This window comes from Hyaena hyaena, unplaced genomic scaffold (assembly GCF_003009895.1).
Source record: "Hyaena hyaena isolate Hyena2069 unplaced genomic scaffold, ASM300989v1 scaffold_90, whole genome shotgun sequence".
NCBI classification, from domain to species: domain Eukaryota; kingdom Metazoa; phylum Chordata; class Mammalia; order Carnivora; family Hyaenidae; genus Hyaena; species Hyaena hyaena.
In genome coordinates this window covers 1,128,867-1,144,198 of record NW_024080722.1, presented here as the reverse complement: position 1 = coordinate 1,144,198, position 15,332 = coordinate 1,128,867, and the positions used below count along the sequence as shown (strand labels likewise).

At 38.8% G+C, this 15,332-nt stretch overlaps 1 protein-coding gene across 1 annotated transcript in view; it reads right to left on the bottom strand.

Moving 5' to 3' along the window:
- Positions 1 to 1,514: 1,514 nt before the first annotated feature.
- LOC120233403 (complement C5-like) overlaps positions 1,515 to 15,332 on the bottom strand; it is a 41,069-nt gene continuing 27,251 nt past the window's right edge. The window contains exons 17-21 of the mRNA XM_039234609.1: positions 13,424 to 13,621; positions 10,417 to 10,501; positions 8,418 to 8,491; positions 6,182 to 6,305; positions 1,515 to 1,853 (exon numbers count right to left, since the gene is read on the bottom strand). Coding sequence (XP_039090540.1) covers positions 6,220 to 6,305; positions 8,418 to 8,491; positions 10,417 to 10,501; positions 13,424 to 13,621 — 443 coding nt within the window. The 3' untranslated portion in view covers positions 1,515 to 1,853; positions 6,182 to 6,219. The remainder of the gene's footprint in view (positions 1,854 to 6,181; positions 6,306 to 8,417; positions 8,492 to 10,416; positions 10,502 to 13,423; positions 13,622 to 15,332) is intronic.

Here is a 15,332-nt window from a genome sequence, read left to right as displayed (position 1 = left end):
CAGCCAGTGTCAGGGGTCTAAGAAAGTGATTTCATAACAGGTAGGTCACGTTGGGATGCATTCCTCCAGAGGCCAGTCAGAAAATCATGGTAAGGTGGACTATTGACAAGTAGGTAGGACCTACCTAACTATATGGCTGAGGCCAGGGAATGGCCAAGGTCGAGGCAGAGTCCCTTATCAAGAAACAGATCAGGAAGAGGAGTCATCATTTAATGGGCACAGAGTTTTTGCAAAAATGATGAAAAGGTTCTGGCGTATAAATGATGTTGATGGTTATGCAACATTGTGAATGGATTTGATGCCGCGGGGTTGTATACATATGAGTGGTTAAAACAGTAAATATTATATATATTTTACTACAAACTTTTAAAGCTGCAAAGAAAAAAAGGAAGAAAGAGAGAGACCAGGGAGGAGGCAGACATTCAAAGATCAGAATTAAGGCATATATAATATGAGGAAGGAGAAGTAGATGCCAAATCCTATATCACATGTACTCATCATTTAACAGCATCTTGCCTAGAATCATTTCTTGGAGTTCTGCACTTTTCCCTTAAGAAAATACGATGTTGGGGGAGACGGATGTGACCTGACTGGGGTGAGGGTGGGGCCTCTTATAAAGCTTTTCCTCTCCTCTGTTAGGGGAGCAAGAAAAGCAGCTCAGTGTGGACATCTCTGGGGTCCTCTTCACTTTCCTGGGCAGGATTCCTCATCTGAGCAGCTCCTGTGGGACAGAATCTGGGGCTGAGACCACAGGGATTTGGGAAAGGGGGAGGGCTAATTCTGCTGCATTAGGGGGGACCCTGTGCACCAAGCCCTGGCAGAGGCCATGACTAAAGGGCCCCTTGAGAACTGCTGAGGCCATGGTGTAGGCTTGGAATTGTCTCTAAGAATTCCCTCAGGGTCTTTGGAACCCCAGCCCCAGGTGCCACATGGGGTCTAGCTTCAAATGCACTTGGAGAGAAGGCCCATATTAGCATCCTAGCCTTCCCTTTTAAGAATCAGGTCTTTCATCCTTGTGAAATTGGTGGAGTGCATCCCAGGCATCCCTGGCTTGGGAATGCAGGATGTGGTAGACAGGGATGGGAATGGTGCAGGATGAGATACTGGGATGATATAAAGAGATGAGTGGGTTGTCATTAGGGATGGAGAGAGATGAAGTATGGCTTAACCAGAAGGAGAAGTCTGATAGTTGGAATAATCTATAAAGGATAGAGAAGAGGAAGAGAGAAGAGAAGAGAGAATTGAGATTTAGGTGGGCCTGCAGTCAATCATTCAACAAATGCTTATTTGGGTCGTAAAATGTACCAGACAGTGTTTAGGGCAGCAATGGGGAAGCAGACAGGATGCTCATGGAGCTTGGGGTCTACTGTTGAGTACAGACTGTCAAACAAACAGTTAAACCAAATTGTGATGAGCATTATGATGGGGGAACTACACAGGGCCAGGGAAAGAAAATGACTTTATAATAATTAGAATTAGGTTCTGCTGTATATAACACACAACCAAAATCACGGTTGCCCAAATGAGGTAAATGTTTATTTCTCTCTCACATAAAAGAGGTTCAAGGCTACAGTGGCATTTCCATATATCATCAGAGGCAGGGGCCATTATGTTTTTGTTCCACCATGCTATCATTTAGCTTCCATCTTCAGTGTTACCTCATGGCCCATGTTGGCTGCTGGAACTCCAGCCATTGTTTGTAAGATGAGGGCTGCAAAAAAGAAGGCAGAAAAGAGATCCCTTCCTGTTGAATCCACTTTCTTTGAGCAGCCTTCCTCAAAGTCCCGTATATACATACATTTCATTAGGAGACTTGGGAATAGGTTGTACCCAACTTCAAGGGAAATGGAGGCCTGCTAAAGTTCAGGTTTTGATAATTAGGATGAAAGAAAGAAAGAATTCTGGGTTAGTTAGCAGTCACTGACACAAGTGTTTTCATCTTTTGTATTCTATATTCATGAGTACCGAAACATGATGTTGAATTCTAGCAGAACTACCAAAGATTATTATTTTTGGCAATAGAGAGTATTCTTTTGTAATGAAAGGTAGAATTCATAAAAAATATATTTAAATATTTCATTTTAAGACCTTGAGCTTACAGGGGGTAAAGGTGAATTTTTCTGTCAGCAAGGTACTCAACTAAGGAGATCTTTTCTCTGGCTGTAAGTAGCCAGAGATGAGCAGACCGCCAAAAAGATTGGACCAGGGTCCAACCAGTACAAATCAGGGTATCAGGTTGAGTTTGGTCAAGCAGACCTTGCTATTATAAAATTATCTCAGTTGCAGAAAAAAAGGAAATTTCTATACTGATAACAGTGGAAGGTGGTATTTGGGAATTTTTCTGTAGTTTTTCTGCTTCAGCAGTGACTTCTTATCCCCATCTCAGTGTACGCCACCTGAGTCAATGCTAATAATGTGGGTTGAATGAACACTGGCAATGAATTTGCCTCTGAAAGATTCCCTCTTTTTACTTCCTTTAATACAGAAGGACTTGAAATCCATAACCTCAAGTTGCTACAGTATTCCAAAGGAGTCAAAGAGCTGAGTAAAAGTCTGAAGGTTTAGTTATTTATGGTGCCAGAATTTGGGGCTGATGTCTAGGTCTGGATCTCTACTACAGGGCTTGCTTCAGGGCCCTCACTTCTAATAAAAGCATTAGAAATAAATTAGAAATAAAAATGGCCACCAGAAGTAAGAGCAGTTCATTGCTTTTGATTCATCTGTTTCATAACCTCTTTCTTTTTTTAAGTAACCATTTATTTAATGGGTTTATAATTAGGACAGCCAAACAAAAGTGAGAGACCCCATTACTGTTTTTAAAATGGAACTTGATGGGGCACCTGGGTGGCTCAGTCGGTTGAGTATCCAAGTTCGGCTCAGGTCACGATCTCACTGTTCATGGGTTCGAGGCCTGCGTTGGGCTCTGTGCTGACAGCTAGCTCAGAGGCTGTAGGTTGTTTCAGATTCTGTGTCTCCCTCTCTCTCTGACCCTCCCCTGCTCACGCTGCTTCTCTCTCTCTCTCAGAAATAAATAAAACCTTGAAAAAATTTTTAAATGGAAATTAATTTCCAAGTAAGGTTAAGTGTGCTGTCATTCTACTTGAGGACTTAATTAAAAGCATAAATAATATACATAAATCCTATGAAAGCTGAACCCTGAAGGAAATGAAATTGAGCATATTCCAATATATTCAGGGAGAATTTAAGATCTGTGTGAAGCTTCTGTCTAAAAGGCAATTAGCATGGCAAAGGAAACAATCAATGAAACTAATAGGCAACTGACGGAATGGGAAAAGATAGCTGCAAACAACATATCAGATAAAGGGCTAGTATCCAAAATCTATAAGGAACTCACCAAACTCCACACCTGAAAAACAAACAATCCAGTGAAGAAATGGGCAAAAGACATGAACAGATACTTCTAAGAGGACATCCAGATAGCCAAGAGACACATGAAACGATGCTCAGTGTCACTCATCATCAGGGAAATAGAAATTAAAACCACACTGAGATACCACCTCACGCTGGTCAGAGTGGCTAAAATGAACAAATCAGGAGACTCTAGATGCTGGCGAGGATGTGGAGAAACGGGCACCCTCCTACACTGCTGGTGGGAATTAAGCTGATGCAACCCCTCTGGAAAACAGCATGGAGGTTCCTCAAAAAATTAACAATAGAACTCCCCTATGACCCAGCAGCAGCGCTGCTAGGAATTTACCCAAGGGATACAGGAGTGCTGATGCATAGGAGCACATGTACCCCAATGTTCATAGCAGCACTCTCAACAATAACTAAAACATGGAAAGAGCCTAAGTGTCCATCAACAGATGAATGGATCAAGAAGATGTGGTTTATCTATACCATGGAATACTACATGGCAATGAGAAACAATGAAATCTGGCCATGTGTAGCAACATGGATGGACCTTGAGGGTCTTATGCTGAGCGAAATAAGTCAGGCAGAGAAGGACAGATACCATGTTTGCACATATAGGTGGATTAGGAGGAACTTAACGGAGGACCATGAGGGAGGAGAAGGGGAAAAATAGTTGGGGAGAGGGAGGGAGGCAATTCATGAGAGACTCTTTAATGCTGAGAACAAACTGATGGTTGATTTGGGGGGGGGGGGGGGGAGGGGGGAGATGGGCATGGAGGAGGGCACTTGTTGAGATGAGCACTAGGTGTTCTATGGAAACCAACTTGACAATAAACTATTTAAGAAAAAAAAAAGAAAAAAAAAAGGCAATTAGCTACCATCGTTTGCAAGCTACTCAAGCCAGTGAGAATTGTTACCAAATAATGCATCTCATTGAGACAAATAATGCATCTCATTGAGGCAAATAATGCCATTGAAAAAGACTTCTATCTTAACCTTTCTTAAAATGCATTTTGAACAAAACTGAATCCAAATCTATGATTTTCTCAAATAATTAAAGTGTTTAGAAGAATATAATTTATGAAGGATCCTTACTGTGTCATCCTTTACATTTATATTTATTTACACACTCATTCTTGTCCCAGTTGTTTTCACATCCATGATTTTATTTGGGCTTTACAACTCTAAACATGATGGTTAGGATAAAGGTTGAGTTCAGAGAGTTGAGTGATTTGCTCAGGCTACACAGCCAAGTATGAGCCATTCCTGAGGTCGCGTTGAGAGCGTGCATTTATTTGACAGCTATTGGTTGTGCCCACGCTCTGAGGATGCTATTGTAGAGACAATCGCTGCTCTCAGGGAGCTTCAGTGTGCGGACTCGTGAGTCAGTTGGCTGGACTTGGGTCTTGGTTCTTCTACTCACTGTTTGACTTGCACAAATTCATTGCTATGTGCCTCAGTTTCCCTATCCATAAAGGGAGAATAAATGAAATACCTCATAGGGTTATGGTGAAAATTAGGTAAATGAATTATTGCAAAAAGCTTAGGATGGATCTGACCTTGAGTAAGTCCTCAGTAAATGTTAGATTGTGTTAGTAGGAGAGACAGACATTAGCTGTATAAGCATGCTTATGAGAGTGTAATGATAGGCTTGAGATAAACAGAAAGGAAAGTAACAGTTCTATTAGGGCTTGGGGCTAATGGAAGTTTCCCCAAGCAAATGGCTCTCACTGGAACTCTGAAAGATAAACTGGTGCTAACTATTCGGTCATTCCAGACTGAGAGTTGGGGTTTTAATTCCTGGATTACATATTCATTTTTAAATATAGTGCAACTCTTAGCACAATTTATTTAAGACCAATTTGATGCTCTAAAGCATATGGAATCAATTTTTTTTTTCCTGTGGCGAAAAGAACACAAGCCTGGAAGTCAAAAGACCAAGGTTCCAGGTTGAAGTCTGCCATCAACTCACTGTAAAACTGGGAAGGGTCCTTTAGTCTGCTTCTGGGAATAATTTAGAAGTTCAATCGAATGTTTACCTCTAAGTCTACTAGGGTCTGGCCACAATAAACTGTCCATGGTTTCCCCTTTCCATATGTATGCTGTTTTATCATCATAAAATATTCAAGTCATTACTTCTACTTGTGAAAATCCTACCCATTTTCTGAGATCCACCCCAAATGTCCAGAGGGATGGGTGGGTGGGACAGAGATGACTTTACCTGCCAGTCCTCCTACTTTTACCGAGGAGGGGACTTCCACTCCCCTCCCCAACATTAGCCAGTACAAGAAGACTATTCTTTGCTTTGAGGTAAAATTCATGTAACATTAAATTAACCATTTTTAAGGGAACACTTCAGTGGTATTCAGTACATTCACAATATTATGCAATCACCACCTTTATCTAACTCCAAAATATTTTCATTGTTCAAAAAAAAAACTCCTTACCCAGCAGGCAGTCACTCCACACCTCTCTCAGTCCCCACCCCACCCCTGGCAACAACTAGTCTATTTTGTGCTTCTATGTATTAATCTAAGGAAGACTTCCCTCAACTCCCATCGTTCCCAACAAAAATATAACCTTATCCTCACCTAAACTTCCATTCCTTTTCTCTGGTGATACGTTAATTCTATACAACTTGAGAGTCTTTTATCCCTTCCCCTCCCTCTTGCCCCAGTCCTCTCTGATTTTGGATCCTTTTGCATTAAGGGCAGTGTTCATGCCACATTAAAGTGAATTGTGTGTAGTGGTTTTACCATCAGGTTTCTCAGCCCTTGATTCTGGTGCCACACTTTCATCTACTTACTTAGGTTCCTGGAACTTTAATGTGGGAAGTTGTCCCTCTTAATTGACTCTTGTCACATTGTTGTTTACGACCAGGAAACCGTCCTTGTGTGGCTGGAGCTGCAGCACGTCAGCAATACACAGACCTGTGAGGGGTGACAGTGCACAGAAGCACATTAGGGGGCTCCCAGAGTACTTCTTCTTCTCCAAAATTCTTGTATTTTACTTTGAGGCAGAGAAAAATGTGGTATTGAGTTTCCTTCCCCCCTCTCCCTAGATTTTGCTCTTCTTGCAAGTTCTACTTAGTGATGCTTATTTCTCTAATCAATTAATATTTAGAGAGTTTACTACCATTGGCCACTGTTCTGGCTAATGCAGGCAGATACAATAGTGAACAAGACAGGCAAAATCTTCCCTCCAGTCAGGAAGATATAAACAATATGTAATGAACCATTAGGCGGTAACACATATAAAGAAGGGCGGGTCATGAGGGGGAGCGTATGCTGAGGGAAGGGCCCTCTCCTACACAAGTTGGTCAGAGGAAGCTCAGAACCTGTGGCAGAGTGAGTCATGGGGCTATCTGGTGGGCAAGCCTTTGTCTTCAATATTCAAATAATGGCCATAAATAAAGAGTCCTTATTATGATTATTTGTAAAGTTAAAAAAGTACTCTTTTTGTTATAGAAAAATTAAAACTTATATAAAAAGTAGAACAAATGACATAATGAACTCCCATGTTCCTACTACCCAGTTCAGTGATTATTATCAACTCATGGCCATTTCTGTTTCCTCTGTACCTGTCTCTCCTGCACTTCCTGGAATATTTTGAAGCAAATCCCAGTACCATGTTATTTTATCTATAAATATTCCAGTATATATCTCTCAAAGACAATAAATCCATTTTATAAACCTTGTCAAAAACAATGAGAGTTTCTTAGTATCATCAAATATCCAGTCAGTGTTCTCATTTCCACCATCAGTCGTGAACTTCAACCTCCACCACCACCACAAAACATCAGTGACTTCCACTAGCCTGGAATCATTTCCTTAAAGCACTGAATAAAGATATTAAGCACATACCCACAACATTTTTTTAGGCACAGTCTGTTCGGCTCCAGGTATAGGCCAGAATGTTCTTAGCTCACAGTTGACTGCTAAGTTAGGGAATGATAGCAGCATCCTGGTGATTCATATGCACTTTTCCCCCTAGCACTTCAATATTTTTTGCCAGCATGTAATAGAGCTGAACACAAAGTACATTACGCAGCTGAACGCAGCCAGCAAATGAGGAACAGCATACTATGATATAATGTCCATTCACCCCACTTATTTTCCTCCTGGCTCCATTTGGCTGTCAGCTTCCCCAGACGTGTAAACATTTCTCTAACTCAGCCACCACAGCCATCCCTCACACAACCTTCTGTTAAGCTACCTTTACTTGTCTTCTTTTTTTAAGATTGAGTACTGTATGTACTATAATGTTTTTTGTTAGAATTTAATAACTTTAGAACTTTATTAGACTTATCATTCTTTTGTTGCTGTTGTTAGTGCTCTGGTTACAAAACTGCATAGATTTTTTTTTTTTTTTAGCAGTCTTCTCCATCCTATTTTTCAGTGTAGCCAAAGACATTAATACATTATGGAAATAATTTAATGAGTAAAATACTGAATTATAAAAAATCACATAAACATTCTTTTTTTTTAATTTGAAAGAGACAGAAAGTACATGTGAATGGGGGTATGTGAGCTGAGTAAAGGGAGAGAGAGAGAGAAAAAGATCTCAAGTAAGCTCCATTGTCAGGCAGAACCTGATGTGGGGCTTGATCCCACAACCCTGGGATCATGACCGATGCTGAAATCAAGAGTCAGATGCTCAACCAACTAAGCCACCCAGGCACCCTTCAAATAAATATTCTTAAAAACAATTTACAAATGATATTGATTTGCACTGTTCCATAGTTTGAGAGAGAACTCACTAATGAGTCCTGTTTTTACCTCCACTTCAATCTCCCAGCAAATCAGAAAGGTTTTAGGAAAGTAGGAACTTGAAACTGTTGCTCATATAATGATGGCTTACAAAAACATTAAATGAACAAAATATGTTCAAAAACATATAGATAAATCTTTTTCATATGAGGTTACAATGAGAGTCTAAAATATGCTATTGCCAAAGTTCTGGGTAGACTGTCTTATTTAAAACGATAAATATATTGCACTGAATAAACTGTTCCTTAATTCAATATATCATGAATTGTTTACCTTTATTTGAAATGCCAACAGCTTGAATTTCCCAGGTACTTAGGAAACCAGGTAGCACCAACTCTATCTGATGTCTAGAAAATAAAATATTTCATAGCTATTACACACAGGTGAGCCTTAGTTAACCTGGAACCAATTTAACATGGTCTATTAATCAGAAATGTTTATAGTTTTCACATATGGGCTCTTGAAGCAAATTGCAAGAAAACAAAGTTAAATCAGTGGCCATCGGTGGGGAGAAAGTAAAAAAAAAAAAGAACAAAGGACAACAAGGGATTCCTTCATTCTCAGGACAATTGTCTCTACACCAACTAAGTTGAACGACATGAACTAGCTGTGTGGGTCAAGAATGCTGGCTTACAGGCATATACGTATGGTTTGCCACAGATTGAATGCTTGTGTTCCCCCCAAAATCATACACTGAAATCTAATCCCCAGTGTGATGACATTTAGAGGTGAGATCATTGGGAAGTGCTCAGATCATGAGGGTGGGGCCCTCATGAAGTGAATTAGTGTCCTTACAGAAGGTCCTGGAGAATTCCCTACTTCCTTCTGTCATGAGGGGGGATAGTGAAAGACGGCTCTCTGTGAACCAGAACATGGGCTCTCACTGAACACTAAATCTGCCAGTGCCTTGATCTTGGACTTCTCAGCCTCCATAACCATGAGAAATAAATGTCTATTGTTTATAAGCCACTGAGTTGGTGGTTTTCTTTTATAGCAGCCCAGATGGATTAAGACATGGTTCAATATATTCCCATGTTTTGTTTTCATTGCCTGACTTTTACAAATGGAAAGGGCTGTGATAGTTACCAAATAAAAAATTAAATTATTTTCAGTGAACACTACTTTTAAGAAAAGTAGAGTCATCAAAAACAGTTGACACAAAAGGAATTTTCAGAACATCAAAGTCTATTTAGTCTAAACAGTACTTTTCCTAAGTAGTTATTGTGAGCATGGCACAGTCCTAAGACAGAGATAAATAACAAGCTGTCTGCCTTTAAATAACTTATTCTAGAAGAGGAGAGAAATATGTAAACAAATACACTATCACAGAAGGCAATAAGTACTTCGATAAAAGCATACAAACTACAGTAAGAATGCAGAGAGGTAAGTATTTAATTCTTTGGGAGCCACTTTTTCTAACAGTGTCTGAGCTGGGTTGTCAAATGTGAAATGTCTTTTGTCAGGAGTGGAGGGTTAAGAAAGGATTTCCAGGAAAATCTAAGAAAACTGCAAAGAGCAAGTATTGCTGGAGCCCAGAAGGCACAATCAAGGATAGTGGCAAAGGCTGCTGGGAGACGGGCTGGAACTGTTGGGAAGAGCAGTGGATGAGAGGGTCTTAATCTACATAGATTTTGCCTGATGGGTCATGGAGAAGTGGCTTTAGGTGGGGAAATGGCATGATCCGATTTGGATTTTAACATAATCACATGGGTGGCTGTGCTTAGAGACTGAATTAGAGAAGAGGATAAGACTGGAATCAGGGAGAGTAAAGGAGGCTGTTGGGCATCAGGCAAGTCATGATAATGAAAGAAAAATGGATCATTTCTTCAACCCTATGGATAATCAGTTATTTACAGTGTGTGTTTATAAGACGGGGAAAACATTGCCTTCTCTTATTTGTTATGTAGATAAGTAGCATTGGAAATACATACCTAAATGGATGAATACATTATTTGTGTGTTACACACCGCAGTCTGCTTAGAAGTACTGAAACAACTATGCAGAAGTATGACGCCCAGATGTCACCCCAAACTACATGCTCAGTATAAGTTCAAGGTAAGTGAAATGGCATTCTTCTACAAAGATCAGTGCCCAGTTAACCCTGCTACTGAGGGAAAAATCAAACCAATAGCCAACCAAATTAACCTTGATCAAATGTCAGTGATATCTTTAATTATCAAAGAAACCCTCTGAAAACTGATAGACCACTTATTTATCATATTTGAATATTTTTAAAAATTCCTAAGGAAAAAACAATAAAATCTTAGAATACCTTTTAGAAACATGATATGCTTCCCATAACCCGTTTTCTAAGAAAATCCTTCTTTCAAACATTACTATGTGTTGCCTCGGTATATCTAAATTAAAAATATAAAAACAGAGGGTAAACATAACATACAATAGAGTTACATGTTAAAGCATGATGGCTAATCTTTAAGTATTTTAATGAATTTGATCATTTAATTTTTGTGATATCAAAATAGGAAAATAAAATCCTTAATTTAAGGTGTCAAACATACATTACATGCAAAAAGCAAAATACAGAATGGTAATCTCCCATAGGTATAAAACAAAATGTTATACAAAGACACAGACACAGGTATAGATAGAAATGTTTATATAGGCAGAGAAAATTTCTGGAAAGATATAAAAAATTTGAAATAATGGCAATGTCTTAGAAAGCAGGTCGTGTAGGGGTCAGGAATTTTTACCTTATACTTCACACTCTTCTATACAGTATTGTTTTTCTAATGAAAACAAGTGCAAATTTTTAATAAAAGGGTAAAGAAGGATGTGCCAAAGCAAATCAACAAAAGGCAAGAAAGGATATAAAGAAACAATAAGGAAGCATATTCAATAGAAAATATAAGAGAACATGAATAAGTATAAAGTTGACAAACTTGAGTGGGCCTAAAATATCTCATTACAAGTTAGACATTCTAAAACAGGTAAAGAAAAGAAAACTTATCTAGAAATGGATTTAAAAGCTATACAACAGCACCAAGTGATAGAGAAAAGTTTAAAATAAAGGGATAGAAAACCATATACAGGCCAAAAACTGACAAAAGATGAGCTAGTAGTTAAATAATAACTTCTGATAAAATAGAATTCAAAACATTTAAATGAGGTAAAAAAGATATTTTATGTGGATAAAATTATATTTTGCTAAAAAGAAGAGATAGGCATAAACTATGTACTCAGGAACACAGCTTTGAAGTACATACAGGAAAATCTGTAAGAAATACAAGGAGACACCTGAATCCATAACTCACATGAAAAATAAATATAATTAACTTAAAAAGTTAGAAAAAGAACAATAAAACAAAACAAATAAAAGTAGAAGGTGGAGATTAATGGACTATATAAAAAAGAAAACAATTATAGACGTAATTAACAAAACTAAACAATTGTTTCTTTAAAAAGACCAATATGCCCACCAACAGTGTAGGAGAGTGCCCGTTTCTCCACATCTTCACCAGCGTCTAGAGTTCTCTGATTTGCTCATTTTAGCCACTCTGACTGGCTTGAGGTGGTATCTCAGTGGGGGGAGGGGGAGAGAGGCAAACCATGAGAGACTCTTGAATGCTGAGAACAAACTGAGGACTGATGGGTGTGGGGGGAGAGGGAGATGGGCATGAGGGAGAGCACTTGTGAGGATGAGCACTGGGTGTTACATGGAAACCAACTTGACAATAATCTATTTGTAAAAAATAAATAAATAAAATAAAATTCTTCTAATTTTGCTAAAAAAATAAAAAATAAAAAGACCATAAGTATGACAGAGAAAGCTCTGGCAAGTCTAATCGAGAAGAAAAGAGGACATGAATTAACAACATGGAAGGCATTATGCTAAGCAAAATAAGTCAGGCTGGAGAAGGACAAATATATGATTCCACTCATAAATGAAATTAAAAAAACAAAACAGTAAACAAACAAAAAGCAGAATTAGACCTATAAACACAGAGAACAAACTGATGGTTGCCAGAGGGGAAGGAGGTGAGGAGTTAGGGAAAATGGCCTCCCCAGTCACGCAATGAATAATAAATCATGCGGACACGAGGCAGAGCATAAGGAAAACAGTTAACTGACAGAAGTTTTTTAATGGTTATCCTTAAATATTTTATTGATTTTCCTCTAAATTTTATTCTTTGGCTTTTTTGACCCTGTAGATTATAGTACTTTCATATATTTTTTTAGCTAATACAAAATATTTCTATCATGTGCATTTATAAGTTTAGGAGGATTTCCCAGCAATATCACTATTATTGAAGATTTAAGACAAGTTTTATATTTTAAAATATTTTTCAGAGTTTACTTGTTTATACCCTTTTATAAGTTCATGGAAAGGCAGAAGGAAGTTATTAAATGCTTTTTTTAAAAAAAGTTATTTAACGAAGAAAAAATTGTAGCTCTGAGAGGTAATAGATGTTAACTAAACTTATTGTGGTAAACATTTCACAATATATACATAACTCAAATGATTATGTTGTACACCTTAAATTTACACAATGTCATATGCCCATTCTATCTCAATAAAATGGGGAAAAAACTAAATCTAAAAAAATTTAAAATAATAAATAATTAAAAAGTTACTGACTGTTTAAAGGGTCAGATTAAACTAACATTGCAATATTTTTCTTAATTATGATCATGTCTTAACTTGCATGATCTCCACAGTAGTGCAGGTAAGTAGAATTCAGATGAAACCAAGGAAAATAGGTGGAAAAGTAGGTCAGTAAAATGAAACAAAATTTTAATAAATTATACTCATCAGAATTTTCCATGAAACCATGTGAAACTGAACTAAAGGAAACTCTTTTTTGTGTATACTTATTGGGATTCCTTTTCCTTCTAAAATTTCTTATTGAGGGCTATGCTTTGTGGCAGAATCAAGAACGATATTTTGATTCTTCAAAGTCCACTACTGTCTTTATGCAAGATTTTAAGACCCATGTGTGGTCAATGGTATGTGCACAAAATGCGTATCACAGAGTTATTCAGTCAGATATTTCCATTTCACAAACTAGCTCTTAGAGGATAGATAATGACCTACAACCGCTACACACTGAGTTAGTGAGACTAGGGTGACTAGTGGTATCCAAACTAGTATTACTGCCTCTGGCCACTCTGGGTTTTTTTTTTTTTTCAAGCCAAACTGGCAGGAGTTTATACTTCATCTTTTCTACATTAAACCAAATTTGGAAGTACTTCTTCCTATGGCAGCGCAGACTCGGCTTGGTACCTTCTTACTGTACTGCACACAAATAAGGAGTGCTTACATATATCATTCCTTCCGATCATTACAGAGATGTAAGAAGTCTCCCGCAGTTGATCTGCCAGCTTACAACACTGAGAGAAAGCTCTGGAACAACGTGGGCCAAACTTAATCTTCGCAGCTCTCTGCTCGCAGCTCTCCTCCGTTTTAAAGGCTCCGTCACAACAGCACTTCCGGATGAGCGGGTGTTTGAATGTGGATGCTGAGATAATACAACTGCTCTTAGCCAAGTACAGATACAAAGTCTTGGGGCTAGACTTACAGGTTCTGGTCCATCTTCCTCCTTGGTATCCCCTGTTCCACCCTCTCCAGCACCAATGATCAACCGGCCCCTGCTGGTACAGGTATCAGAATGGGAAGCTGCTTCCTCTCCAGACCACCTGTTCCATTTCAGGGAGCTCTAATTGCTGAAGAACTCTTCCTGACATCTTCTAAACCAAATTCTCACTCCTATTACTGGTGCTGACATAGGTACTCATGGAATTAATCCTTTTGTGCAGCAAAAGTCACATAATCACCACTTTCTTGAATATTTGAAGATAGTCATCATGACTACCTAAATCTCATCCTTTCTCCAGTTAACATCCCTGGGGCTTTTTTATTTGGACCATGTTTTCATGGGATATGGCTTCAAAGCCCTTGTATAGTCACTCTCCACTGGACACTCACTTGGCCAAGCTGGTCAAGCCAGTTAGCACAAAGCCTGAGTGGATGAATAGAAGAGTAAGAGCTTTCATTTAGGTTGCCCTCCTGTTTTCTCAAAAAACACTGAAAGGGACCTTAGAACTGGTCATGTCTTCTCTGTCATTTAGAAAGGAGGAAATAACGGTACAGAAAGGGGAAGAGACTTGTCCCAGTGGACGTAGCTGCTAAGGAGGCAGAGCCAGGGCTGGAGCTGAGAGGCAGCATCATAAAGTGAAAAGGCCACTGGGCCACAGAACGGAAGCTCTGACACTTGTGGCCGCGCTACCTCTTCCAGTCATCTGGACTTGGCAACACAGTTCAGTTTTCAGAAACTCACTTTGCCATCATTAAAGGATTATAGTTTCTGCCTAGCCTAGGTCAGAGTGTGGCTTTGGTGAGAAAGAGCTTTAAAAAGAATAAAGCACTGGGACACCTGGGTGGCTCAGTCGGTTAATCATCCAACTTCGGCTCAGGTCATGATCTCATGGTTCGTGGGTTCGAGCCCTGCATCAGGCTCTGTGCTGACAGCTCAGAGCCTGGAGCCTCCTTTGGATTCTGTGTCTCCCCCACTCTGTGCCTCTTCCCTGCCTGTTCTCTCTGTCTCTGTCTCTCTCTCTGCTACTCAAAAATGAATAAACATTAATAAAACTGAAAAGAATAAAAAATAAAAAGAATAAAGCATTAAACATTAGTTCACCCTAAGCCAAGTGCTTTACCTACATTATCTCATTCAATTCTCCTAAGAGCAGAGCAGAGAGAAATTGTCTCTGTTTAACCTGGCAAAGATCACATAGCTATAAGTAGTAAGCTGAGACCCAAACCTGGTCTCTGATTCTAAAAACATTGTTTTATGTGATGCCTTCTAAATATGCCTTTTTGGCAAATACCTGCTGGAATGGGGGGGGCTTTATATTATTATCATCATTATTCTATTAATAATATCATTATTAATAACATCTATTAATGATAATATCATCATCATTACTATTAAATTACAATACCTGTAACTCCTTGACATTATTGATAGTATAACTAAAATGTAAGTGCTATATTAAAATCGGTTCCTTCAGACCCATCTTCCAAATAAGCTCGCCAGTTCCTGAACATCAAATGGATTGAAGTAGTGCCCCTCAGAGCACAGCAGTCACTTGTATAGTGGGCTCTACTGTCAATCTGACCTGTGTCACTCACTATCCCAAGATATTGGACATGTTACTTATTATTAAATT